Source organism: Maniola hyperantus, chromosome 8 (genome assembly GCF_902806685.2).
Source record: "Maniola hyperantus chromosome 8, iAphHyp1.2, whole genome shotgun sequence".
Taxonomy (NCBI): domain Eukaryota; kingdom Metazoa; phylum Arthropoda; class Insecta; order Lepidoptera; family Nymphalidae; genus Maniola; species Maniola hyperantus.
The window spans coordinates 405192-431411 of NC_048543.1; the positions used below are offsets into that span (position 1 = coordinate 405192).

The window sequence follows — 26220 nt, forward strand, 5'->3', positions numbered from 1 at the left end:
CTACATCAAGTTTAAGTTACTTATAATGATAGCGAATTAGTCGTAATCACTACCCATATTATAAATGCAAACTGTGTGTTTGTTAGTTGGTTTATTGGTTCTTCAATCACCCCGCAACGGAGCAACGGATTAACCTGATTTTTTACATGGATAGTTGAAGACCTGGACAGTGACATAGGTTATTTTTGAGGTTTCACTGTCCGTCGTGTCTGTCAAGAGAACCTTAAATTACATCCAAAAATGTCGAAAAAATACGATTTTAGTACTGAACCCTCGGTGCGCGTGTCTGACTCGCATTTGGTCGGTTTTTTATCTCGGAAAATCAAATAGTTCGCACGGGATTTTTGAAAATGTAAATCCCGCGGACAGTCGCGGGTATCAGCTAAATAGTCGTAATTGAGAAGTAGAAAATTATAGTTATGTAATACTTTAATAAGCTATTTATGTTCTTCGCCTTGAAGTTGATATGCTACCGAAACAACATCTTTGAATTACCTATAGTAATTTCTTATTTCTTAGTTATTTTAAATGAAAATACAAAAAACAAAAATACCAAACTTATTCTAGAACATAAAAATTACAAATCGAAAAGTAATTTCTTATTAGACATTTTCACAAACAGAAGTTCGCAATAGAGTTTACGTTGTAGGTAGCTATCACCGAAAAGTTAAAGATGCGTTTTTTTATTTAATTTAATTTATTTATTTATTTAATAGAGACAAACAGTTACAATTGCATAAATAATTAGTACATATATAAAACACTTAAACCTAAGCAGTCTCCAATGAAAAAATAATACTTATTAATACTTATTATTTTGATACAAATTAGCCCTTGACTGTAATCTCACCTGGTGGTAAGTGATGGTGCAGTCTAAGATGGAAGCGGGCTAACCTGGCATGGTATGGCAGTTTTTATTAAACCCATAGGTACACCTTAGGTTTCTACACGGCATCGTACCGAAACGCTAAATCGCTTGGCGGCACGGCTTTGCCGGTAGGGTGGTAACTAGCCACCCTACCAGACCAGACCAGAAATTATAAAATTCCAAACCCCGAACTTCGAACCTGGGACCTCTCACTAATAAGACCACAGCGCTTACCACTGCGCTAGGGAGGTCGTCACGCCAGCAGCGTGATCGAACCTCGGACCTCCCGAATAGGAGACCGACGTCTAAACCACTAGGCTATCATCGCATTTAAATACATACCTAGTCTAAATGTAGAAAAGGAAAAGGTGACTGACTGACTGAATGACTGACTGATCATCAACGCACAGCACAAACTACTATCGGGCTGAAATTTGGCATGCAGATAGCTACAAGAATTACGACGTAGGCATCCGCTAAGAAAGGATTTTTTGGAACTCAACCCCTAAGGGGGTGAAATAGGGGGTTGAAATTTGTGTAGTCCACGCGGACGAAGTCGCGAGCATGATTTAGTTTAATACATATTAATAACAACGCACCTGAATAGTGACTCCATTCGCAGCAGGTTCCTCTAATCTCGACATATTCACTTGGAAAAGTTCACTCTCTCAAACTTTGCACACACTTATTTACAAAAACAAACTCTATTTTATTATATCATTAGAATAATTGATTTTGTAAACACATTCTTGATACATCCAAATAGATATGTAGGCTTAAGGTTTTGCGTAGACACCTATGTCGTCACTTAAGAGGTTTCACAACACTAAAATCGTCTAGAAATTGCGCGGACGTAAAGGCAGCGAGTTAATTTTGAAAGTATGATAGGTTAATGGTGTAATGGGGAGATACGCGCGTCCGCAGCGTCCGAAGGCCGCGCGGGTAGTGACTAGTGGCTAATATATAGTGTGTTATCTATGGGTAGTGGGTTGCGGTCCGCGCCTCCAGCGAACCGGTCGGAACACCTAACATTAGATCGATACGAATCATTATGTCGATCTTCCGGTTGTTAGTTAGAACTCATCATGTTTTATTGCGACACCGTGCGAGGGGTCCGAACTGAGTACTGACCTACTCATGGGTATAGTGCATTCAAAATAAACAGGCGTGTTTCCACTTGAGACCATCATCTATATATATATATAAAAGGAAAAAGTGACTGACTGACTGACTGACTGATCTATCAACGCACAGCTCAAACTACTGGACGGATCGGGATGAAATTTGGCATGCAGATAGCTATTATGACGTAGGCATCCGCTAAGAAAGGATTTTTGAAAATTCAACTCCTAAGGGGGTTAAATAGGGGTTTGAAATTTTGTAGTCCACGCGGACGAAGTCGCGGGCATAAGCTAGTTAACAATAAACACAAGGCTATTGCAGTTTAGTTAGTTAGTTACCCATATAGCGCAGATAATAATAGTTAGGTATTCCATAATGATCGGACGTTGATCTCTTCACAATCGCGGACATCTTAGCGATTTCATACCTCTAGAGTCTAGTCTAAATAGTAAAACAAAGTCTTAATCTCTATCCCTCTAACAAATAAACCTGGAATAGCGGTGGAATAGTTATACTCTCTTTTGTCTTTTTCCTTCAAATGTCAAATTACTGATGACAGAGAAAGACAAAACAGAGTATAACTATTCCACCGCTATTCCAGGTTTATTTGTTAGAGGGTTAATCTCTAATCTTAAGCGACTATGGTTAAGAATAACCATCTCTAAAAATTTTCATCGTTTCGTTGAAAGGGTTACGAAGCTAAAGTGGCAATGGGCAGGGAACACCCAAGCTGCTAGAATGACGACCTCGCACCGGAAAGCGCAGTGGTGGCAGATCGCCCACTGTGTGGAGTGGACAGACGATAGCAAACGAGTCTCAGGGAGCCGCTGGATGGCGGCGGCGCAAGACCGTGGTGTGCGGTTTCCATAGACACCTATCTCCAGTAGTGAACGTTTATCAGTTGACTTGACAATGATGATTATTCAATGAACCAAAAGCTTAATTTTGCTATAATCCGCTGAAACAGGTCGAATCTGTATGATGCAACATGCCGTATGGTTCGCCGTGGGAGGGCGGGCGGTGGATTTCGCGTGCTGCATGTTACAGCAAATTAAGCTTTTGGTTCACTGTATATCATGGACTTCTGCAAAGTAACGCCTGCTTCTATACAACAATGACGATTATTATTCATTAGTCAAGAAGGGTCGGTTAGTATTCCTTCTTCGTTGAATGAATTCCCTTCCGTATTCTTATCTTGAGTCATAGATTACTAAAAGCTACGTAAAGACGATCGATCGAGCACGATCATGGACTTTTGGAATCCAAATATTTTTAGCTTATCTATCGATCTATACTTTGTGGTAAAGTTGAAGAAGATTGCAAGTGTACAGAATGTTCCTTACCTTAAGTGGCGTGAATCTAGGCATGGCGTGCTGGGAGCTGGGCGTGGCCAGCGCGACGCCGACGAGCGCGTCGCACAGCGCGCGCACGCCGCCGCACGCGCGCGCGCTCAGCGCCGCGCGCACCACCGCGCAGCTCGTCTGCTTCGACCGACCGGACGTCGCGTCTGCACACCATCGGGAACAATACAGAACCCTTACAGAGAAGTTCGGCAGCAGTACACATTTCATCTTTCACAAGTAAATCGTAATCAGTGCAGAAACAAATATCTCCACAGCAGTGGCGTGCACAGGAGTTCAAGCCAGGGTATGCATTTAGGTATGAACTTATTTTACGGCAGGTTATAATGAAAAATAAGCATTGATTTATTAGAATGAGGGTAAGCAGTGCGTTTATGCTTCTATGAGCTGCACGCCACTGCTCCACAGGTCATGCGATAGGTATAACAATAAATACCAACATATTGACATATTCGTTTATTAGTACGGGAGGTTTGCATCTGAAATCAGGAAATGTGTCTGATTCGTTTCCTGACTGCAGCTGCAAACCTTACCTGCCTATAACTATTGTATGCCGGCCAAAGTTAAATATAATCATATCTACCCGATCGGGATATAATATAGGAACTAGTATTTATATTTTTTTTTGTGAAAACTTCACTGGCTTACTGAAATTTCTAGATTAAGGTGAAAACTCTGTAATATGTTTAGCGGTTTGTTTTCTAAAAAAAAAAAATAGTAAGAGTACGAACCAACAGACTGAAAACGAAGTAATCCTATAAGGGTTCCTTTTTCCTTTTCAGGTACAGAACGTAAGTATCAATGCAATTCCTAAAGGAAACTGTAGTTCACAATTCATTGATTGATTAGGAGTATTACATTTACGATAAAGGGCAATTTTCTAAATATATAGGAAAAGGTGACTGACTGACTGACTGATCTATCAACGCACAGCCACAGAAGATATAATAGTGCACAGCTCAAACTACTGGACGGATCGGGCTGAAATTTGGCATGCAGATAGCTATTATGACGTAGGCATAAGAAAGGATTTTTAAAAATTCAACGCCTAAGGTGAAATAGGGGTTTGAAATTTGTGTAGTACACGCGGACGAAGTCGCGAGCATAAGCTAGTCTTAGATAGATACTGTAAGTAAGATGATAGTCTGCAGTAAACTCACGCTCACTGCATGTAAACACATCTATAGTGGAGCTAACTTGTCAATAGGCGCCGCTACGGCACAGGAGTATCGGAAATGCAATCAGCTGCATAACCGCGCATCGTCACTGTCAAGGCTATTATCATTATCATCAAGTCATTTATATTCCGTAAAAACCGGCCAAGTGCGAGTCAGACTCGCGCAATGAGGGTTCCGTACTACAGTCGTATTTTTTCGACATTTTGCACGATAATTCAAAAACTATGATGCATAAAAATAAATAAAAATCTGTTTTAGAATGTACAGGTGAAGACCTTTCATATGATACCCCACTTGATATAGTCACTCACTTCGAAAGTTGAAAATACTAATTATTAGTTCATGACCACAATTTAATTTTTTTTTGTGTGATCTAACCCTAAATTCACGGTTTTCAGATTTTCCCCAAATGTCAGCTATAAGATTTACCTACCTACCAAATTTCATGATTCTAGGTCAACGGGAAGTACCCTGTAGGTTTCTTGACAGACAGACGGACAGACAGACAGACAACAAAGTGATCCTATAAGGGTTCCGTTTTTCCTTGTGAGGTACGGAACCCTAAAAATGATTCCTCACGCGCCATTTTAACTCTATGGGTCAACTGTCAATGTCAAAAGTACGGTTAACCTTTAAAATCTTAATTTGGCATGCAGAGAGCTATTATGACGTAGACATACAGTAAGAAAGGATTTTCGAAAATTTAATCATTAAACGGGTAAAACAGGAGTTTGAGCGACGTCTGGTAAGGAAAGGACTAAAACGAACTTTTGACATGAAATTTGACACAAAAAGTTAAAATGGCGCGTGAGGAGTTAATTTTTAAGTTATATATCACACTTATACTGGGTAAAAATAAGCTGTGATAGCCTAGTGATTAGTCATTAAGAGAGCGGGCCTTCTCTTCGGGAGGTCGGGGATTCGATCCCGGGCCTATTTACTCTTGCCCTGAAACCGCTCAAGTTATACTAAGTGGCATGAAATACGGGCGCCGGAAACATCCATCTAATATTCCAAAACCACCCCCAAAAACTCAATCAATAATTATAATCCTAAACGTTTAGCATCCCTATCGATAGTTCGCCTGACACATCAATTGAAGAGCATATACCACATGTTCAATTCCATACGATTATGTTCTCTATTCCAAAGCAATAAGAGCCAAGTATCGATGAAAATAATGTGAAACCGTATAAGCAGTTTGGATGGGTGTCGCATTACCGTGGTAATCCATCCATCACACGACTGCTGCTTGACGCTATTCGTGTTGGTATTATTGATTACAAAACACAAGGTCAGTTTTTAATTCTAGCAATTTTTAGGGTTCCGTACCTCAAAAGGAAAAACGGAACCCTTAACGGATCACTTTGTTGTCTGTCTGTCTGTCAAATTTTTTTTTGTGTGATGTAACCACAAATACACGGTTTTCTAATTTTTCCCCGAAAGTCTGCTTTAAGACCTACCTACCTGCCAAATTTCATGATTCTAGGTCAACGGGAAGTACCCTGTAGCAGTGGCGTGCATAGGATTCAAACCTAGGGTAAGCATTAGTTAGCTAACTACCTATTAAATGACAGGTCATCGTGCAAAATGAGCACTAAGACATTTCAACTAGGTAAGCAGAGCTTTTATGCCTCGATGACCTGCACGCCACTGCCCTGTAGGTTTCTTGACAGACCGACAGACAGACAACAAAGTGATCCTATAAGGGTTCCGTTTTTCCTTTTAAGGTACGGAACCCTAAAAATGTAATTTTTAAAATGAATTTATAAAATTCATTATATAATTTTATAAGACCGAACTAGCGACCCGCCCCGGCTTCGCATGGGTGCAATGTGGTGTCATTGCCTCGGAAACTCAAATGAGTGGATTTTTTTCCGACCTAATTCACATTATTTCAATTTCTCTAGGGATCTCAAATTTTTTGAGAATTAAACAATAGCTATAAACCTTCCTCTTGAATCACAGTATCTGTTGGTGAAAACCGCATTAAAATCCGTTGCGTAGTTTAAAAGATCTACGCGTTCATACATACATACATACAGACAGCGGGAAGCGACTTTATTTTATACTATGTAGAGAAGTAACATTTTTCGAAAAAGGAAATCAACTATTCTTATATTTTGTTTTTCTTAGTAAAATGATCTATGACTCAACTTGAACATTGACAAAGAGTTAAAGCCCAAACAACTTAAACTCAAATCAGGCTAATTACCTAATCTTTGACCTGCAAGGCTTTTATCAAATCTCTCCGTTTCCCCTCCCTGTCAAAATAACTTTCCCTGCTCGATTAAAGACTCAAGAATAGGATAACTAAATTACCCACGGCTTTGCTTGGAATTTATGAAATCCTTTCTTATGGGAATCTAGGGGAGTTGCTCTTTTTAATTTTTCAATTTACAATGTTATTATACCGTACTATACAAGCCATTGCAGCCCCGTGCATTGCTGGAGCGAGTCAAATCCAAGCCTTTTTTATCGTTTACATAGTCTGCGACTGTATAATATGTTTTTTTTAGGAGCATACTTTTAACACATTTTTTAAACTTGTGTAAAGGCAAGTCTAAAATTGCTTGTGGCATTTTGTTATAAAATATTACACTCATTCCCACAAATGACTTTCCCACCTTCCAGAGGCGGAGCGCAGGAGTAGCTAGCTTATTTTTGTTTCTAGTTTGCCTATCATGGAGATCACTGACTTTTTTGTAACTGTGAATGTTTTGTCGTACAAAAATTATATTATTGTAAATATATTGCTTAAACATGCACTCAAAGAGTACAAGACACTCACCAGAAACAGCGAATTGCACAGTTAGCAGGGACTCCATGATCTTGATCAGCACCTTGGACTCGGTACTGGAACACTCGCAGTTGCACAAATAGTACAGTAGGAGCTTGAGCAGGCTGTAGCTGTCCGCGAACACAGGCTCCCCCACCGCATACTCGCGGAACATCGGGCTGTACAAGCAAAGCCCTGCGCAACACTTCCAGAACGTACAGATATTCTTCAAAACCTCTATATGATCCTCCATCGTATCTTCTGTCATGTTCTCGTACGCAAAAGTAGACTTTATTGCGACAGGCAATGATTTCACTCTCGATTGTCTCGTTTGCTCGTTTGAGGATATCGCCAGAATTTCTTTCTCCTTACTTATATCGCATAGCTCATCGAATTTTTCCTTTGGCATTTTCGTTCTGTATATTTTGTAACACTTCTCGGTCATATCGGAGAGGGATTTGAATAGGATCTGCACGGATGCCAGTGAACGCATTTCTCTGAAATACGTAAGCTCCACGTTTTCCTTTATTAGTTTAAAGATTTCCACGATGATTGCTATTTCCAGGATAGCGCAGCACTGGTTCGAAAATTCTGGCAAAGACACTAGTTCTAGGACATAGCTCAAGCCTCCTTTTTGGATAAATTGTTCAGCAAATGACACTGTATTGAGTAAGCTTGCGAAAATGTTCAAACAGGATACAGTTAAGAAGTACGCCGATTCTTCGATTCTCATGGTATACCTGTGCTTGGAGACTATAAAAGTTGGGTAAATGACACTAAATAGTAGTTCATATTTCATCTCCATGCGACATTTTGGCGTCACCTTGAGAAGATGTCGCACGGTCGCGTGGAGGACGTTATTATGGTTGTCCAACTGAAGGAGCGAGTTGTAATGTATCAGAAACGACCACACACTCTTTCTCTCGATAGGACTAACGCCATGAGGACAGTATTTCCTCCCAAGATCTCTGTTGGAATCGCTTTGTTCGCATATAGAGCAAGGTAACTGATCTGTAACTTTGGGTATTAGGACGCTAGCTCCAAGGTCTCCATATACCGTGTGCTCCAGCAATTGAAGGCAGAGGGACGCGACGTTGCTGTGCGTCAGCATTAATCTTACAATATTCTCCATTAGAAAACTTGGAGAGAAACAACAGCATACGCCACACTTTAACATGACTCGGAGAATTCTATTTCTTAACGTTTTCTGAGCTGATACTTCCTCATCTGGTACTAGAGATGTCAAGGTTCCGTATAAGACTGATACGCAGCAGGCGGAAGGTAGTGGAAGGCCAGTCCCGGCTTCCCCGAGTATGTCGTGGTGATGATGCATGCCCGCCGCGACCCTCTGCCGGCACGCTTTATGCCTGTTCTTTGGACAGGCGGCCGAATGTATGACTTCACTCCTGACCCTCTTCATAGCACTTATCAACTTCCCTATAGAATCTATTAGCTTCCTAATCAATATCACAGTTTCATCCTTATCCACTCCCGGTATCCTAATCATAAGTTCCATACACTCTTTGAGCAATCCCCCCTTAAGGCACTCTCCGTACAATTTGAATTGATCCGTGAACTCTCTAAGCTTTTCGACAGATCGACATTGCATCAACAGACAGTGGAAAAACGCTGTTATCGAATACGCTATACCGAATACGAACTTGAGCAAATTTGCCGATTCTGACGAGTCGTTAAGTTTTTCTATTTCTTTGGCACTATTCTGGCGATCAACTTTGGTGTTGTATTTGGCACTAGATTTACAGATAACGTCCTCGAGGATTCTGAGAAGCATCGGCAGAATCCCGTTGTTAATAAGTTTGGCACACAAATCGGAATGGATGATCACTTGATCCAACGACACTATCAACAGTTCCGTCAAGGCAACTTTTACTCTGGACATCTCCAAAGGTTCGTAAGCTGCTGCCTGCGCTGGCATTGATCCGAATTGTAGGGAACACAAATTTTTTAACGAAAAATTAATACACTGCATCGATATTTGTGAGCCTTCCGACCCGGACAGGCTGCTCTCCGCTTTGCACAGTTCTTGCAACAAATCCGTTATTATCAACGTAAATTCAAACGTACTAATTTCGGAACTAATAATTTCCCTGTGTTTTGCTGTCATGAAGTCTTCGGCTTTGGGTTTCGCTTTCCGAGGCGGGTACAGGGGATCAATGTATAAAGTTTGATTGGCATATTCATTTGATGAGCGTAGAGGCGAGTTGAAGTATTCAAAGTCGTCGTTCGGGGTGCACACTTTGATAGTCATAGAACGATTCAGGATTTGCAAATCGTCATTGGAGTCGGCGGACTCTGAGGATTGTTCGGCGTTCTTCGTAGGTCTCTTTTTGACCTTTCCCTCGGCGTCTGGTTTCTGCCCGCTGACTCTCGCTCTAGGGAACACATATTCACAAGATTAGCAACACACATCTTTCTCCGACAAACAAATACATTCACGTGATAGGAGGCTGATCTAAATATAGCTTAATTAAAGTTGACTCTCGATAATATGAAGTGAAGTGACCTTAATTAATATACATACATATTCGAAAGTTACCTATCTTCGTTTTTATTGCATTTTGTGTTTATTCGTAGACGGCCATAGGCAATCAATCTCTAGTACGCGACAGGTCGAGATGGCAATCCGGGAGGGAACGCCCCGCACATCCACACAGCCCCCACGCTAGGTCGGTGCGGGCGAGCGAGGGTGACGTGCGGGTGTGCGGGGCGTCCTCTCGCCTCATACCCCGATTGCCATCTTCACCTGTCGCGGTATATAGTTGTCATCGTCGTTAACCTGTTGATGTCTACAGCTGGACAGCACAGCACACCACAGCACGGCTCAAGAGAGTTATATCTGCATGGTTCATTTTGAGAGGCATGTAGGTTTCCTCACCGTTAAAGCAAGTGATACTTAATTACTTAAAATGCATTATAACTCCAAACAGTTAAGAGATGCGTGCCCGGGTTCGAACCCCCGATCTCTCAAATAGGAGGTCGACGTCTTAACCACTAGGCTACCACCACTCTTCCCGATCTCAGGTACGACTTATCTGTACTCACCTCCCTGGAAGGGAACCTTTTTCCGCAGAACCGGCCGAGCTTGAGACGTTCAATGGTTTCTGTTTGGCCCAGATCCTTAAACAAAATTATAAAATTTATTTGATCCTCACATTTCACTTGACAAGATTTGTCATTAAATTCCTTTGTAAAGCTTGACCAGAAATGTAAAAAACTTGCTCTAGGGATGCCACATGGGTTATGGTCACTAAGTATTGGTATTGTATAGATTAGTTCCACGGGTTTGCCGCAATATGGCGAGGTATTATATTTTTCAACTCTATGGGTCAACTGTCATGTCAAACTTTTGACATGAAATTTGACACAAAAAGTTTAAAATGGCGCGTGAGGAGTTAAATTTTACGCGTTATACATTATAATATGATGTCGTTACTCGTGAAACCACGAAATATGCTTAGAAATTAAATTCATAAACATCGACCTCAGCTGACGACAGAGCTTCAGGCAACCTTCCCTCATATCACATACCTGCTAGAGAACAGTTCATGTATGGGGGGGCGCAGGCGGGCGCGGTCGCGGGGCGGGGGAGGGGGCGAGGCGACGCGCGGCGCGTCCCCCGCACACGTCTCCCCGAACAGCCAGATCAGCACTGAACTCAGCTGACGACAGCATGACAGACCCTGCAGGAAAGAAAACCTTCACTCTTATCAATTGCGATGGCGCTATCATACCTTCTGAGAGCATAAATAGCTTTCATACATTTGATCTTGTTGTGTGAGGATTTACGTTTTTGGGGTTCCGTACCTCAAAAGGAAAAACGGAACCCTTATAGGATCACTTTGTTGTCTGTCTGTCTGTCAAGAAACCTACGGGGTACTTCCCGTTGACCTAGAATCATGAAATTTGGCAGGTAGGTAGGTCTATAACTATATCAAGTGGGGTATCATATGAAAGGTCTTCATCTGTACATTTTATAACAGATTTTCATTTATTTTTATGCATCATAGTTTTTGAATTATCGTGCAAAATGTCGAAAAAATACGACTGTAATACAGAACCCTAGTTGCGCGAGCCTGATTCGCACTTGAAAAGCTAGCAGACAAACAGACACACTTTCGCAATTTTAGTATTAGTATGGAGCATGGATAACCTTGACTTAATAAGAATGTTTTTATAGTATTTTTTGTATAACGTGCAATTAGCATTAATTAATTAGGGCACAATAAGTTTCGGTAATGTCTCCGTGCGTGCATCTGCGACAGTACGAGCGCGGTTATCTGAGGTCGCGGAAGCGCGCCGATAGCGCCGCAACTGTGTTACACTGTGTTATGTGTTACTACATGCATCACAGCACTTTACGTGTAAACATCACTACATCATCTTCTACAACACTTGTCCTGACTGACTGCTCTATTACGGCCCAAGGCTTGAACCACTGGGGTTAGAAACAATGTTCAGAGCCTCAATAGCTCAACCGGTAAAGGAGTGGACTGAAAACCGAAAGGTCGACGGTTCAAACCCCGCCCGTTGCACTATTGTCGTACCTACTCCTAGCACAAGCCTCAGGCGCCGTCCTATTGTAATCGCTCGTGCGATGATGCGTGCGTCCGACGAAAATGATTGCGCGTCCCGTGCGTTCAAACAAACTGTGTTCTACTGAATGTCCTATTGAAGATCATATGCGTTCATATGCGATGCGTTCATATTGTCTATTCATCCTAGGACGGCGCCTGACGCTTAGTTGGAGAGGAAAGGGGAATATTAGTCATTTAACATGGCTAATATTCTTATTAAAAAAAATGTCTATAAGGGCTTGGCTTGACCTTCAATCACGCCGCAACGGTGCAACCGATCGACGTGGTATTTTTACGTGTATAGTTAGAAGACTTGGATCCTGGACCACTGACATAGGCTACTTTTTATCTTGAAAAATACGTTTTTACGTTCAGACGCAATTTTAAAAACTGAAATCTAGCTGATGCCCGTGACTTCGTTCTCATGGATTTAGGGTTTTAAAATCCCATGGTATCATCATATCATCGCGTAGGTATACTACATAAACTGTTAGAATTAAACGAATACGATATAGTGTTTGTGGTAGATTAGCCCACAGTAAACAAAACAATAATTAAAGAATACAACCAAAAACGTGCGAAGCCGAGGAGGGTCGGTTGTATGCCATACAATTATATTTAATCACTTTTACTGTTATATAACCACTGCATTAATCTGCGATGTGTACATGTTGTGCAATTGGCCGTTAAATGAATTGACGTGCGGATATACGGCTTACATAATAATTAATACATCACGTTTGTTATTTAATTGTCTATATTGAGATTCATCTGTGTATATTGAGCCGTGATAGCCTAGTGGTTAAGACATACGCCTCCTATTCGGGAGATCGGGGGTTCAATCCCGGACACGCACCTCTATCTTGTGAGGGTTATGTACGTTTTAAGGAAGGAAAACATCTGAGGAAACTTGCCTACGAGAGTTCTCCATAATGTTCTCAAATATGGTGTGGTATGCATTACTTTACCTGGTTTGCCTCGGAAATGACAATCGTATTGATTTCTTAAAATAATTACGTCAGCCATCTTTGATTTGAAAATGGACGTCATTTTCAAATCAAAGCTTTATAAAATTGCGATAAACTTATTAAAAAAAATAAAAATAGTAGAATATATGACCTGTTGCACACTATACTTAGCTAGCGCCGGTCTCTACTAACGCCTAGTTGGTCGACTGCAGGCGACGAGGCCCTGAGTTCGATACCCGGGTCGGACATTGAATTTTCTGTTCAGAAATTAGGTGTGCCATCCCCGTGCCTCCGTAAGCACCTGTCGGTCCTGCGTCTCTCCGGTCGTGTCAGATTTTCGTCCCAATGGACTGTGAGAGGAAGAAATAGAGAGTGCACCACTATTCCTATCCACATGCACTAAAATATCTCCCACGCAGTCGGCTAATATCTACGGAGATCGGCCGCCGTGGCCGAAGTTCGTTCGGGCAGACATTGTTATGTATGCCCGCGATTATAGTGAGTGTTCCTCGTGAGCCCAGCCTCAGAGCAGGCTATAAAGCGACTGACCTCGACGCCCAGTGCCCTCAGCAGCACGAGGCAGCGCCACGCGACGCCGCCCAGCAGGTAGCTGCGCAGGATGTCCGCGGAGGACGGCATGTTGAGCCGCGAGAACACGCTCGCGGGGCGCGCGGTCGACTCCTCTGCTTTTGTTTCTACCAATAACACCACAGTTTTAAGGTTTTTATATGCACTAAGGGCCCAGTCTCGATGCTTTATTTTTTCCATACCTATTCTTATATGCAGCCGAGACGTGGACCCTTAAATCCACACCCGCACCGCGTTAGCGCGGGGTATTGCCATCTCGACTTGTCGCGTACTATACGTATGTTTTCGAAATCACCTAGTTGTGTCGTCACAAATATTTGATGGTATAATCTTTGACCTTCAGCGCGGTTATCAGTCAGAGGAAGGGCACGTTCGGGAGAGATAACTTCAAGAGTTTGGTGCAAATCAAATAACCGTGCAATACGCGTAAGTATTACATGTTACATTTTTAGGGTTCCATTCCTTATAATAGAAAAACAGAACCCTTACATATAGGTAGTCGTTGTTGTTCGTTGTTCGTTTGTTGTCCTTTCGTCTATCTGTTTTTCTATCAAGGCGTCAAGGCTTTTCTCAGAAACCTCTTGAAGCATCCAGTTTGAATATTGACTACTAAGGTCTTACCTTAGTAGTCAATATTCAAACTGGATGCTTCTAAGGTCTACTAAGGTTAGGTAAGGTAAGGCCTTGATTTACAACATTTCAAAGTGTATTTTTATACAAAAAGTCATCGTCATCATCTATAAATATAAATGTCTTTAAACCGAAATTCAAAGTCCTGACTGACTGACTGACTGACTGACTGACTGACATATATAATTATATATCAACGCACAGCCTAAACCGCTGGGCCTAAAGGCATGAAGTTTGGAGGGTCTATTCTTTGTAAAGAGTTGGTATCCACCACGTATTTGGGTTTCTGTCACAAATGAAGAAATACGTGTTTCAGGGTTTTTGGAAAAATCGCCTATAAGGGTGGTAAAATAGGGGCTGAAAGTTGGTATGGGACAGTTTTAATTATTGATATTAATTCCTTGAAATTTGTAAAGTAGGTTTTTTCTTGCGGTTAGTTAAATCCCCCCTAAAGGGGGTTGGAAGGTTGTATGTGTTATTCGGTGCTGATGCAGGGTGCGCGTCCTGATGTTATAATGTTTGTTTCTGAATAAAAAAATGCCATTTGTTTCCTGTAGGCCACGCGGACGAAGCCGCGGGCAGAAGCTAGTAATGTATAAAGTAAAGTATTTCCCGTTGTATGACAATCTTGATAGGCATAAAGGCATGTCTTGTGACATAAGTATTACAAAAAAAAATAAAAACCGACTTCGTTACACAAACACTAAAAATTGAAAAATAATTTAATTTATTACCGAATATATTCTGTATACAAGAGTTAATATAGTTCAATAATAATATTTTTTGGGGTCGGTGCCAATGAGGTGCCATTGTGGAGTCCCATAAAAATATGAAGTCTAGACGATTCGCGCAGCTAAAGCTAATTGGCACCGGCACCAAAAAGTATTATTATGGAACTATATTAACTCTTGTATACAGAATATATTCGGTAATAAATTAAATTATTTTTCAATTTTTAGTGTTTGTGTAACGAAGTCGGTTTTTATTTTTTTTGTAAAATTTTTTTTGAGTGTTGTGGAGTGTGGACTGACCTGCATCGCCCGTGTTGTCCGGTGTCGGCTCGAGGCCGGGCAGCGAGTAGTGCGTGTTGATGGATGACGTGACGCGGTGGATGCCGCACAACAGCTCGCAGCCCACCAGCGTCACCACGCCGCTCACTGGGCTACAATGTAGAGGGTTGAGTGTTGTGGACTGACCTGCATCGCCCGTGTTGTCCGGTGTCGGCTCGAGGCCGGGCAGCGAGTAGTGCGTGTTGATGGATGACGTGACGCGGTGGATGCCGCACAACAGCTCGCAGCCCACCAGCGTCACCACGCCGCTCACTGGGCTACAATGTAGAGGGTTGAGTGGTGTGGACTGACCTGCATCGCCCGTGTTGTCCGGTGTCGGCTCGAGGCCGGGCAGCGAGTAGTGCGTGTTGATGGATGACGTGACGCGGTGGATGCCGCACAACAGCTCGCAGCCCACCAGCGTCACCACGCCGCTCACTGGGCTACATTGTAGAGGGTTGAGGGATGTGGACTGACCTGCATCGCCCGTGTTGTCCGGTGTCGGCTCGAGGCCGGGCAGCGAGTAGTGCGTGTTGATGGATGACGTGACGCGGTGGATGCCGCACAACAGCTCGCAGCCCACCAGCGTCACCACGCCGCTCACTGGGCTACAATGTAGAGGGTTGAGTGTTGTGGACTGACCTGCATCGCCCGTGTTGTCCGGTGTCGGCTCGAGGCCGGGCAGCGAGTAGTGCGTGTTGATGGATGACGTGACGCGGTGGATGCCGCACAACAGCTCGCAGCCCACCAGCGTCACCACGCCGCTCACTGGGCTACAATGTAGAGGGTTGAGTGTTGTGGACTGACCTGCATCGCCCGTGTTGTCCGGTGTCGGCTCGAGGCCGGGCAGCGAGTAGTGCGTGTTGATGGATGACGTGACGCGGTGGATGCCGCACAACAGCTCGCAGCCCACCAGCGTCACCACGCCGCTCACTGGGCTACAATGTAGAGGGTTGAGTGTTGTGGACTGACCTGCATCGCCCGTGTTGTCCGGTGTCGGCTCGAGGCCGGGCAGCGAGTAGTGCGTGTTGATGGATGACGTGACGCGGTGGATGCCGCACAACAGCTCGCAGCCCACCAGCGTCACCACGCCGCTCACTGGGCTACAATGTAGAGGGTTGAGTGTTGTGGACTGACCTGCATCGCCCGTGTTGTCCGGTGTCGGCTCGAGGCCGGGCAGCGAGTAGTGCGTGTTGATGGATGACGTGACGCGGTGGATGCCGCACAACAGCTCGCAGCCCACCAGCGTCACCACGCCGCTCACTGGGCTACAATGTAGAGGGTTGAGTGTTGTGGACTGACCTGCATCGCCCGTGTTGTCCGGTGTCGGCTCGAGGCCGGGCAGCGAGTAGTGCGTGTTGATGGATGACGTGACGCGGTGGATGCCGCACAACAGCTCGCAGCCCACCAGCGTCACCACGCCGCTCACTGGGCTACAATGTAGAGGGTTGAGTGTTGTGGACTGACCTGCATCGCCCGTGTTGTCCGGTGTCGGCTCGAGGCCGGGCAGCGAGTAGTGCGTGTTGATGGATGACGTGACGCGGTGGATGCCGCACAACAGCTCGCAGCCCACCAGCGTCACCACGCCGCTCACTGGGCTACAATGTAGAGGGTTGAGTGGTGTGGACTGACCTGCATCGCCCGTGTTGTCCGGTGTCGGCTCGAGGCCGGGCAGCGAGTAGTGCGTGTTGATGGATGACGTGACGCGGTGGATGCCGCACAACAGCTCGCAGCCCACCAGCGTCACCACGCCGCTCACTGGGCTACAATGTAGAGGGTTGAGTGTTGTGGACTGACCTGCATCGCCCGTGTTGTCCGGTGTCGGCTCGAGGCCGGGCAGCGAGTAGTGCGTGTTGATGGATGACGTGACGCGGTGGATGCCGCACAACAGCTCGCAGCCCACCAGCGTCACCACGCCGCTCACTGGGCTACAATGTAGAGGGTTGAGTGTTGTGGACTGACCTGCATCGCCCGTGTTGTCCGGTGTCGGCTCGAGGCCGGGCAGCGAGTAGTGCGTGTTGATGGATGACGTGACGCGGTGGATGCCGCACAACAGCTCGCAGCCCACCAGCGTCACCACGCCGCTCACTGGGCTACAATGTAGAGGGTTGAGTGTTGTGGACTGACCTGCATCGCCCGTGTTGTCCGGTGTCGGCTCGAGGCCGGGCAGCGAGTAGTGCGTGTTGATGGATGACGTGACGCGGTGGATGCCGCACAACAGCTCGCAGCCCACCAGCGTCACCACGCCGCTCACTGGGCTACAATGTAGAGGGTTGAGTGTTGTGGACTGACCTGCATCGCCCGTGTTGTCCGGTGTCGGCTCGAGGCCGGGCAGCGAGTAGTGCGTGTTGATGGATGACGTGACGCGGTGGATGCCGCACAACAGCTCGCAGCCCACCAGCGTCACCACGCCGCTCACTGGGCTACAATGTAGAGGGTTGAGTGTTGTGGACTGACCTGCATCGCCCGTGTTGTCCGGTGTCGGCTCGAGGCCGGGCAGCGAGTAGTGCGTGTTGATGGATGACGTGACGCGGTGGATGCCGCACAACAGCTCGCAGCCCACCAGCGTCACCACGCCGCTCACTGGGCTACAATGTAGAGGGTTGAGTGTTGTGGACTGACCTGCATCGCCCGTGTTGTCCGGTGTCGGCTCGAGGCCGGGCAGCGAGTAGTGCGTGTTGATGGATGACGTGACGCGGTGGATGCCGCACAACAGCTCGCAGCCCACCAGCGTCACCACGCCGCTCACTGGGCTACAATGTAGAGGGTTGAGTGTTGTGGACTGACCTGCATCGCCCGTGTTGTCCGGTGTCGGCTCGAGGCCGGGCAGCGAGTAGTGCGTGTTGATGGATGACGTGACGCGGTGGATGCCGCACAACAGCTCGCAGCCCACCAGCGTCACCACGCCGCTCACTGGGCTACAATGTAGAGGGTTGAGTGTTGTGGACTGACCTGCATCGCCCGTGTTGTCCGGTGTCGGCTCGAGGCCGGGCAGCGAGTAGTGCGTGTTGATGGATGACGTGACGCGGTGGATGCCGCACAACAGCTCGCAGCCCACCAGCGTCACCACGCCGCTCACTGGGCTACAATGTAGAGGGTTGAGTGTTGTGGACTGACCTGCATCGCCCGTGTTGTCCGGTGTCGGCTCGAGGCCGGGCAGCGAGTAGTGCGTGTTGATGGATGACGTGACGCGGTGGATGCCGCACAACAGCTCGCAGCCCACCAGCGTCACCACGCCGCTCACTGGGCTACAATGTAGAGGGTTGAGTGTTGTGGACTGACCTGCATCGCCCGTGTTGTCCGGTGTCGGCTCGAGGCCGGGCAGCGAGTAGTGCGTGTTGATGGATGACGTGACGCGGTGGATGCCGCACAACAGCTCGCAGCCCACCAGCGTCACCACGCCGCTCACTGGGCTACAATGTAGAGGGTTGAGTGTTGTGGACTGACCTGCATCGCCCGTGTTGTCCGGTGTCGGCTCGAGGCCGGGCAGCGAGTAGTGCGTGTTGATGGATGACGTGACGCGGTGGATGCCGCACAACAGCTCGCAGCCCACCAGCGTCACCACGCCGCTCACTGGGCTACAATGTAGAGGGTTGAGTGTTGTGGACTGACCTGCATCGCCCGTGTTGTCCGGTGTCGGCTCGAGGCCGGGCAGCGAGTAGTGCGTGTTGATGGATGACGTGACGCGGTGGATGCCGCACAACAGCTCGCAGCCCACCAGCGTCACCACGCCGCTCACTGGGCTACAATGTAGAGGGTTGAGTGTTGTGGACTGACCTGCATCGCCCGTGTTGTCCGGTGTCGGCTCGAGGCCGGGCAGCGAGTAGTGCGTGTTGATGGATGACGTGACGCGGTGGATGCCGCACAACAGCTCGCAGCCCACCAGCGTCACCACGCCGCTCACTGGGCTACAATGTAGAGGGTTGAGTGTTGTGGACTGACCTGCATCGCCCGTGTTGTCCGGTGTCGGCTCGAGGCCGGGCAGCGAGTAGTGCGTGTTGATGGATGACGTGACGCGGTGGATGCCGCACAACAGCTCGCAGCCCACCAGCGTCACCACGCCGCTCACTGGGCTACAATGTAGAGGGTTGAGTGTTGTGGACTGACCTGCATCGCCCGTGTTGTCCGGTGTCGGCTCGAGGCCGGGCAGCGAGTAGTGCGTGTTGATGGATGACGTGACGCGGTGGATGCCGCACAACAGCTCGCAGCCCACCAGCGTCACCACGCCGCTCACTGGGCTACAATGTAGAGGGTTGAGTGTTGTGGACTGACCTGCATCGCCCGTGTTGTCCGGTGTCGGCTCGAGGCCGGGCAGCGAGTAGTGCGTGTTGATGGATGACGTGACGCGGTGGATGCCGCACAACAGCTCGCAGCCCACCAGCGTCACCACGCCGCTCACTGGGCTACAATGTAGAGGGTTGAGTGTTGTGGACTGACCTGCATCGCCCGTGTTGTCCGGTGTCGGCTCGAGGCCGGGCAGCGAGTAGTGCGTGTTGATGGATGACGTGACGCGGTGGATGCCGCACAACAGCTCGCAGCCCACCAGCGTCACCACGCCGCTCACTGGGCTACAATGTAGAGGGTTGAGTGTTGTGGACTGACCTGCATCGCCCGTGTTGTCCGGTGTCGGCTCGAGGCCGGGCAGCGAGTAGTGCGTGTTGATGGATGACGTGACGCGGTGGATGCCGCACAACAGCTCGCAGCCCACCAGCGTCACCACGCCGCTCACTGGGCTACAATGTAGAGGGTTGAGTGTTGTGGACTGACCTGCATCGCCCGTGTTGTCCGGTGTCGGCTCGAGGCCGGGCAGCGAGTAGTGCGTGTTGATGGATGACGTGACGCGGTGGATGCCGCACAACAGCTCGCAGCCCACCAGCGTCACCACGCCGCTCACTGGGCTACAATGTAGAGGGTTGAGTGTTGTGGACTGACCTGCATCGCCCGTGTTGTCCGGTGTCGGCTCGAGGCCGGGCAGCGAGTAGTGCGTGTTGATGGATGACGTGACGCGGTGGATGCCGCACAACAGCTCGCAGCCCACCAGCGTCACCACGCCGCTCACTGGGCTACAATGTAGAGGGTTGAGTGTTGTGGACTGACCTGCATCGCCCGTGTTGTCCGGTGTCGGCTCGAGGCCGGGCAGCGAGTAGTGCGTGTTGATGGATGACGTGACGCGGTGGATGCCGCACAACAGCTCGCAGCCCACCAGCGTCACCACGCCGCTCACTGGGCTACAATGTAGAGGGTTGAGTGTTGTGGACTGACCTGCATCGCCCGTGTTGTCCGGTGTCGGCTCGAGGCCGGGCAGCGAGTAGTGCGTGTTGATGGATGACGTGACGCGGTGGATGCCGCACAACAGCTCGCAGCCCACCAGCGTCACCACGCCGCTCACTGGGCTACAATGTAGAGGGTTGAGTGTTGTGGACTGACCTGCATCGCCCGTGTTGTCCGGTGTCGGCTCGAGGCCGGGCAGCGAGTAGTGCGTGTTGATGGATGACGTGACGCGGTGGATGCCGCACAACAGCTCGCAGCCCACCAGCGTCACCACGCCGCTCACTGGGCTACAATGTAGAGGGTTGAGTGTTGTGGACTGACCTGCATCGCCCGTGTTGTCCGGTGTCGGCTCGAGGCCGGGCAGCGAGTAGTGCGTGTTGATGGATGACGTGACGCGGTGGATGCCGCACAACAGCTCGCAGCCCACCAGCGTCACCACGCCGCTCACTGGGCTACAATGTAGAGGGTTGAGTGTTGTGGACTGACCTGCATCGCCCGTGTTGTCCGGTGTCGGCTCGAGGCCGGGCAGCGAGTAGTGCGTGTTGATGGATGACGTGACGCGGTGGATGCCGCACAACAGCTCGCAGCCCACCAGCGTCACCACGCCGCTCACTGGGCTACAATGTAGAGGGTTGAGTGTTGTGGACTGACCTGCATCGCCCGTGTTGTCCGGTGTCGGCTCGAGGCCGGGCAGCGAGTAGTGCGTGTTGATGGATGACGTGACGCGGTGGATGCCGCACAACAGCTCGCAGCCCACCAGCGTCACCACGCCGCTCACTGGGCTACAATGTAGAGGGTTGAGTGTTGTGGACTGACCTGCATCGCCCGTGTTGTCCGGTGTCGGCTCGAGGCCGGGCAGCGAGTAGTGCGTGTTGATGGATGACGTGACGCGGTGGATGCCGCACAACAGCTCGCAGCCCACCAGCGTCACCACGCCGCTCACTGGGCTACAATGTAGAGGGTTGAGTGTTGTGGACTGACCTGCATCGCCCGTGTTGTCCGGTGTCGGCTCGAGGCCGGGCAGCGAGTAGTGCGTGTTGATGGATGACGTGACGCGGTGGATGCCGCACAACAGCTCGCAGCCCACCAGCGTCACCACGCCGCTCACTGGGCTACAATGTAGAGGGTTGAGTGTTGTGGACTGACCTGCATCGCCCGTGTTGTCCGGTGTCGGCTCGAGGCCGGGCAGCGAGTAGTGCGTGTTGATGGATGACGTGACGCGGTGGATGCCGCACAACAGCTCGCAGCCCACCAGCGTCACCACGCCGCTCACTGGGCTACAATGTAGAGGGTTGAGTGTTGTGGACTGACCTGCATCGCCCGTGTTGTCCGGTGTCGGCTCGAGGCCGGGCAGCGAGTAGTGCGTGTTGATGGATGACGTGACGCGGTGGATGCCGCACAACAGCTCGCAGCCCACCAGCGTCACCACGCCGCTCACTGGGCTACAATGTAGAGGGTTGAGTGTTGTGGACTGACCTGCATCGCCCGTGTTGTCCGGTGTCGGCTCGAGGCCGGGCAGCGAGTAGTGCGTGTTGATGGATGACGTGACGCGGTGGATGCCGCACAACAGCTCGCAGCCCACCAGCGTCACCACGCCGCTCACTGGGCTACAATGTAGAGGGTTGAGTGTTGTGGACTGACCTGCATCGCCCGTGTTGTCCGGTGTCGGCTCGAGGCCGGGCAGCGAGTAGTGCGTGTTGATGGATGACGTGACGCGGTGGATGCCGCACAACAGCTCGCAGCCCACCAGCGTCACCACGCCGCTCACTGGGCTACAATGTAGAGGGTTGAGTGTTGTGGACTGACCTGCATCGCCCGTGTTGTCCGGTGTCGGCTCGAGGCCGGGCAGCGAGTAGTGCGTGTTGATGGATGACGTGACGCGGTGGATGCCGCACAACAGCTCGCAGCCCACCAGCGTCACCACGCCGCTCACTGGGCTACAATGTAGAGGGTTGAGTGTTGTGGACTGACCTGCATCGCCCGTGTTGTCCGGTGTCGGCTCGAGGCCGGGCAGCGAGTAGTGCGTGTTGATGGATGACGTGACGCGGTGGATGCCGCACAACAGCTCGCAGCCCACCAGCGTCACCACGCCGCTCACTGGGCTACAATGTAGAGGGTTGAGTGTTGTGGACTGACCTGCATCGCCCGTGTTGTCCGGTGTCGGCTCGAGGCCGGGCAGCGAGTAGTGCGTGTTGATGGATGACGTGACGCGGTGGATGCCGCACAACAGCTCGCAGCCCACCAGCGTCACCACGCCGCTCACTGGGCTACAATGTAGAGGGTTGAGTGTTGTGGACTGACCTGCATCGCCCGTGTTGTCCGGTGTCGGCTCGAGGCCGGGCAGCGAGTAGTGCGTGTTGATGGATGACGTGACGCGGTGGATGCCGCACAACAGCTCGCAGCCCACCAGCGTCACCACGCCGCTCACTGGGCTACAATGTAGAGGGTTGAGTGTTGTGGACTGACCTGCATCGCCCGTGTTGTCCGGTGTCGGCTCGAGGCCGGGCAGCGAGTAGTGCGTGTTGATGGATGACGTGACGCGGTGGATGCCGCACAACAGCTCGCAGCCCACCAGCGTCACCACGCCGCTCACTGGGCTACAATGTAGAGGGTTGAGTGTTGTGGACTGACCTGCATCGCCCGTGTTGTCCGGTGTCGGCTCGAGGCCGGGCAGCGAGTAGTGCGTGTTGATGGATGACGTGACGCGGTGGATGCCGCACAACAGCTCGCAGCCCACCAGCGTCACCACGCCGCTCACTGGGCTACAATGTAGAGGGTTCATTCAATCACCATAAAGCTCGCTATCAAACGAGTCACTGGGAGCCGCTGGATTAAAGTGGCGCGAGACCGTGGCACGTGGAAGTCCCTACAAGAGACCTATGTCCAGCTGTAAACGTCTATCGGTTGTCAATGATGATGATGATGAAAGCTCGCTAGCTCTCATCATCATCTTTTAATTTTTTTATTCAGACACAAGTTAGCCCTTGACTGCAATCTCACCTGGTGGTTAGTGATGATGCAGTTCTAAGGTGGAAGCGGGTAAACCTGTAAGGGGTATGTCATGTCGCTAGTCCTGGGTGGATTTTTTCTTGGCCAAGCAATACTTTCCATCGGAAGTGGTCAGATGCAGCTTCTATCTACCCCGAATCCCCAAAACCTTCTCCACGTTCTCCACCGATTGTTTTCCTCGGCCTCTACGGGTTTCTGGTTTCTGGTCTCAACAACTTTTTCGAGGTTCCTATGTCGTCCATGTGTTGCGCGTCCTGCCTATCGCATTCTTGACAATTTGATAGTTTAGACCAAATTCGGTTATTAGTAGCTCTAATACTCTAAGAGCTCAAGTAGCTCTAATAGAGTTATACAGGGTGTAACCAGAACGCTGGCAAAAACGAAGACAGGTGATAACAATGATGGTTACTGATATGATACCACGAAAAAACGTAAAAAAAATATTAAAAATCCTATAATTTGTTAAAGTTTAATTTGTTAAAAGAGGTCAAGGTGCGTAAGTACGCCTTGCTATTAGGTTTATATTTGGCTTGCGCAAATATGACCATGTCTCCGAATTTCGTTCAAAGCTCAAATGGTTACCCATTCGCTTTCGCCGGAATCTGCACATTGTTTCTCTTCTGTACTGTGTATTGTTCAATCCAATGACTCCAAGTTATTTAAAAGAAAATTTCAAATTTCTAGGCCATGACAGACCAGATAGAGTTTTACGATCAGCGGGAAAACTCATTCTAGCGCCACCTACACATCGAACAAAATACTTTAAGAATTCCTTCACGGTCACTGCTATCTGTTTATGGAACGAGCTTCCCTCGCAAATCCATCGTGCTGAATCCCTTAACTAATTTAAAATTGACGTCAAAGATCATTACCTATCTCTTTGCTATCATCAGTAACGGCATAGTTTATTATTTAAATCTATATGTGTATATATATCTATGTAGTCTTATGTATGTCTATTATACTTTATTTGTATGTATTAGTGTATTAACAATATGTATTTTATATTCTTATTATATGGTTTAGTTTATTTAGCTATTGGTATTTAGGTTTATTTTACACCACCTCCCATTGTCCATTTGTTCGTTTTTTCCCTAGCGTTAAGGTTGTCTGGAAGAGATCGCTATTTAGCGATAAGACCGCCTTTTTGTACCTACTTATTAAGATTTCTTTTTGTAACCTGTCATTTGTGTTTCTGTGGTGCAATAAAGTATATACATACATACATACATACGCCACTCGGAGTCAATGCCACGCTGTAGGTGGGACGTTGACCCAAGTTTTGCACGCTATACATTGCGGGTTTGAAAAATACTAAATCACTAAAACTATACAAAATGAGGCAAATAGTTATTGTGTTTATAACAATAACGCAAAGTTTTTGCTAGCGTTCTGGTTACAACCTGTAGAGTCAGTCCTAAAAACAAGGTTATATTCACTCCTTACCAAAAGTTGATGAGTTGTTTTGCGTTTTCGCCGTCGTTTAGACGAACGATGAACTCCGCCAGGAACAGCTCCAGCCATGTCGATTTCTACGAACAATCGGGAAATGGTTAGTGGGTTATTTGTTGCGACTTGCGTATAGCAACTGCTCATCGATTAGATTTATTGAAATATAGGTCTTAAGAAATCATCTGAGATGAAGTGAACGGTGTTAAAAGCGAAGCGAGAGACCGAAATTGATGACAGTGAGAAATTGACGTGTTCTGGAGTGGAGACCGCGTACCGGTAAGCGCAGTGTAGGACGACCCCCAGCCCGCTGAACCGATGACCTGAAGAAGGTGGTGGGGAGCGAATGGATGAGGAAGGCGGAGGGCTGTGTCTGGTGGCGCGCTCTTGGAAAGGCCTATGTCCAGCAATGGACGCACACAGACTGATGGATTGGATTGGGTTGGGAGAAATTGACGACAGCGAGAAATTGACGAGAGCGAGAAATTGACCGTGCGAATGGAGGTCTATGATAATATTATATACTGGAGTAATAAATGTTTAATTTGTCTGTCAGACTTTTTACTAAAACTTTGCTGTGCTGGCTTGCTTGGCTGTAGTAATCTCATAAACTATAATAGCCAGAGAACTGAAATTTACACAGAATGTGTATTTCTACTGTCGCTATAACAACAAATACTAAAAATTTCTACAACGCTACAAGCGCTAGTCTATAAATTAAAATTAAAAAGATTATGAATACCGATTGTATCGATTGATTTGGCGTTTTTTTATTTTATTTCGTCGGTCAACGTTTCGCTTCTCCTGTTAGGTACATAAGTCTTTAATAAGATAGTAAGTAGGTGTTAGCTACGTGCGCGCGATCACGCGATGCAGTTTCCGACTGAGGCGCATTGTTTGTTTCAAGTAAATAATAAATAATAGAGGAGCTGGCCATCAAAACGGTGTAACTGCACGAAATAAAATTTTACAGGAGGAGCAAAAAACTGAATGAAAGGTTTTGATCGAAATTATGAAATTTGATGCTTGAATTTACAACAGTTTTAGGCCGTTTTGTTTGGAAATGAGTTCTCAATTCTCCGTGATCAAAATTATGAATTTTACACTCAATTTCAGAATTGACAACCTCACTGTATAAGTAAGCGCTGTGGTCTTATTAGTGGAAGGTCCCGAGTTCGACTCCCGGCAGGGGTTTGGAATTTTATAATTTCGAAATTTCTAGTCTGGTCCTACCCTACCGGCAAAGCCGTGCCGCCAAGCCATTTAGCGTTCCGGTACGATGCCGTGACCCGTAGAAACCAAAGGGGGCATGGGTTTAATAAAAACTGCCATATCCCTTCCAAGTTAACCCAC

The 26220-nt window shown here is 47.9% G+C and overlaps 1 protein-coding gene across 1 annotated transcript in view; it reads right to left on the reverse strand.

Moving 5' to 3' along the window:
- The window catches only part of mv (lysosomal-trafficking regulator mauve), a 96186-nt gene that overhangs the window by 65211 nt on the left and 4755 nt on the right, over window positions 1–26220 (reverse strand). Inside the window, exons 3-9 of the mRNA XM_069500343.1 lie at window positions 24865–24950; window positions 23041–23171; window positions 13421–13566; window positions 10858–11009; window positions 10372–10446; window positions 7321–9701; window positions 3334–3497 (exon numbers count right to left, since the gene is read on the reverse strand). Coding sequence (XP_069356444.1) covers window positions 3334–3497; window positions 7321–9701; window positions 10372–10446; window positions 10858–11009; window positions 13421–13566; window positions 23041–23171; window positions 24865–24950 — 3135 coding nt within the window. The remainder of the gene's footprint in view (window positions 1–3333; window positions 3498–7320; window positions 9702–10371; window positions 10447–10857; window positions 11010–13420; window positions 13567–23040; window positions 23172–24864; window positions 24951–26220) is intronic.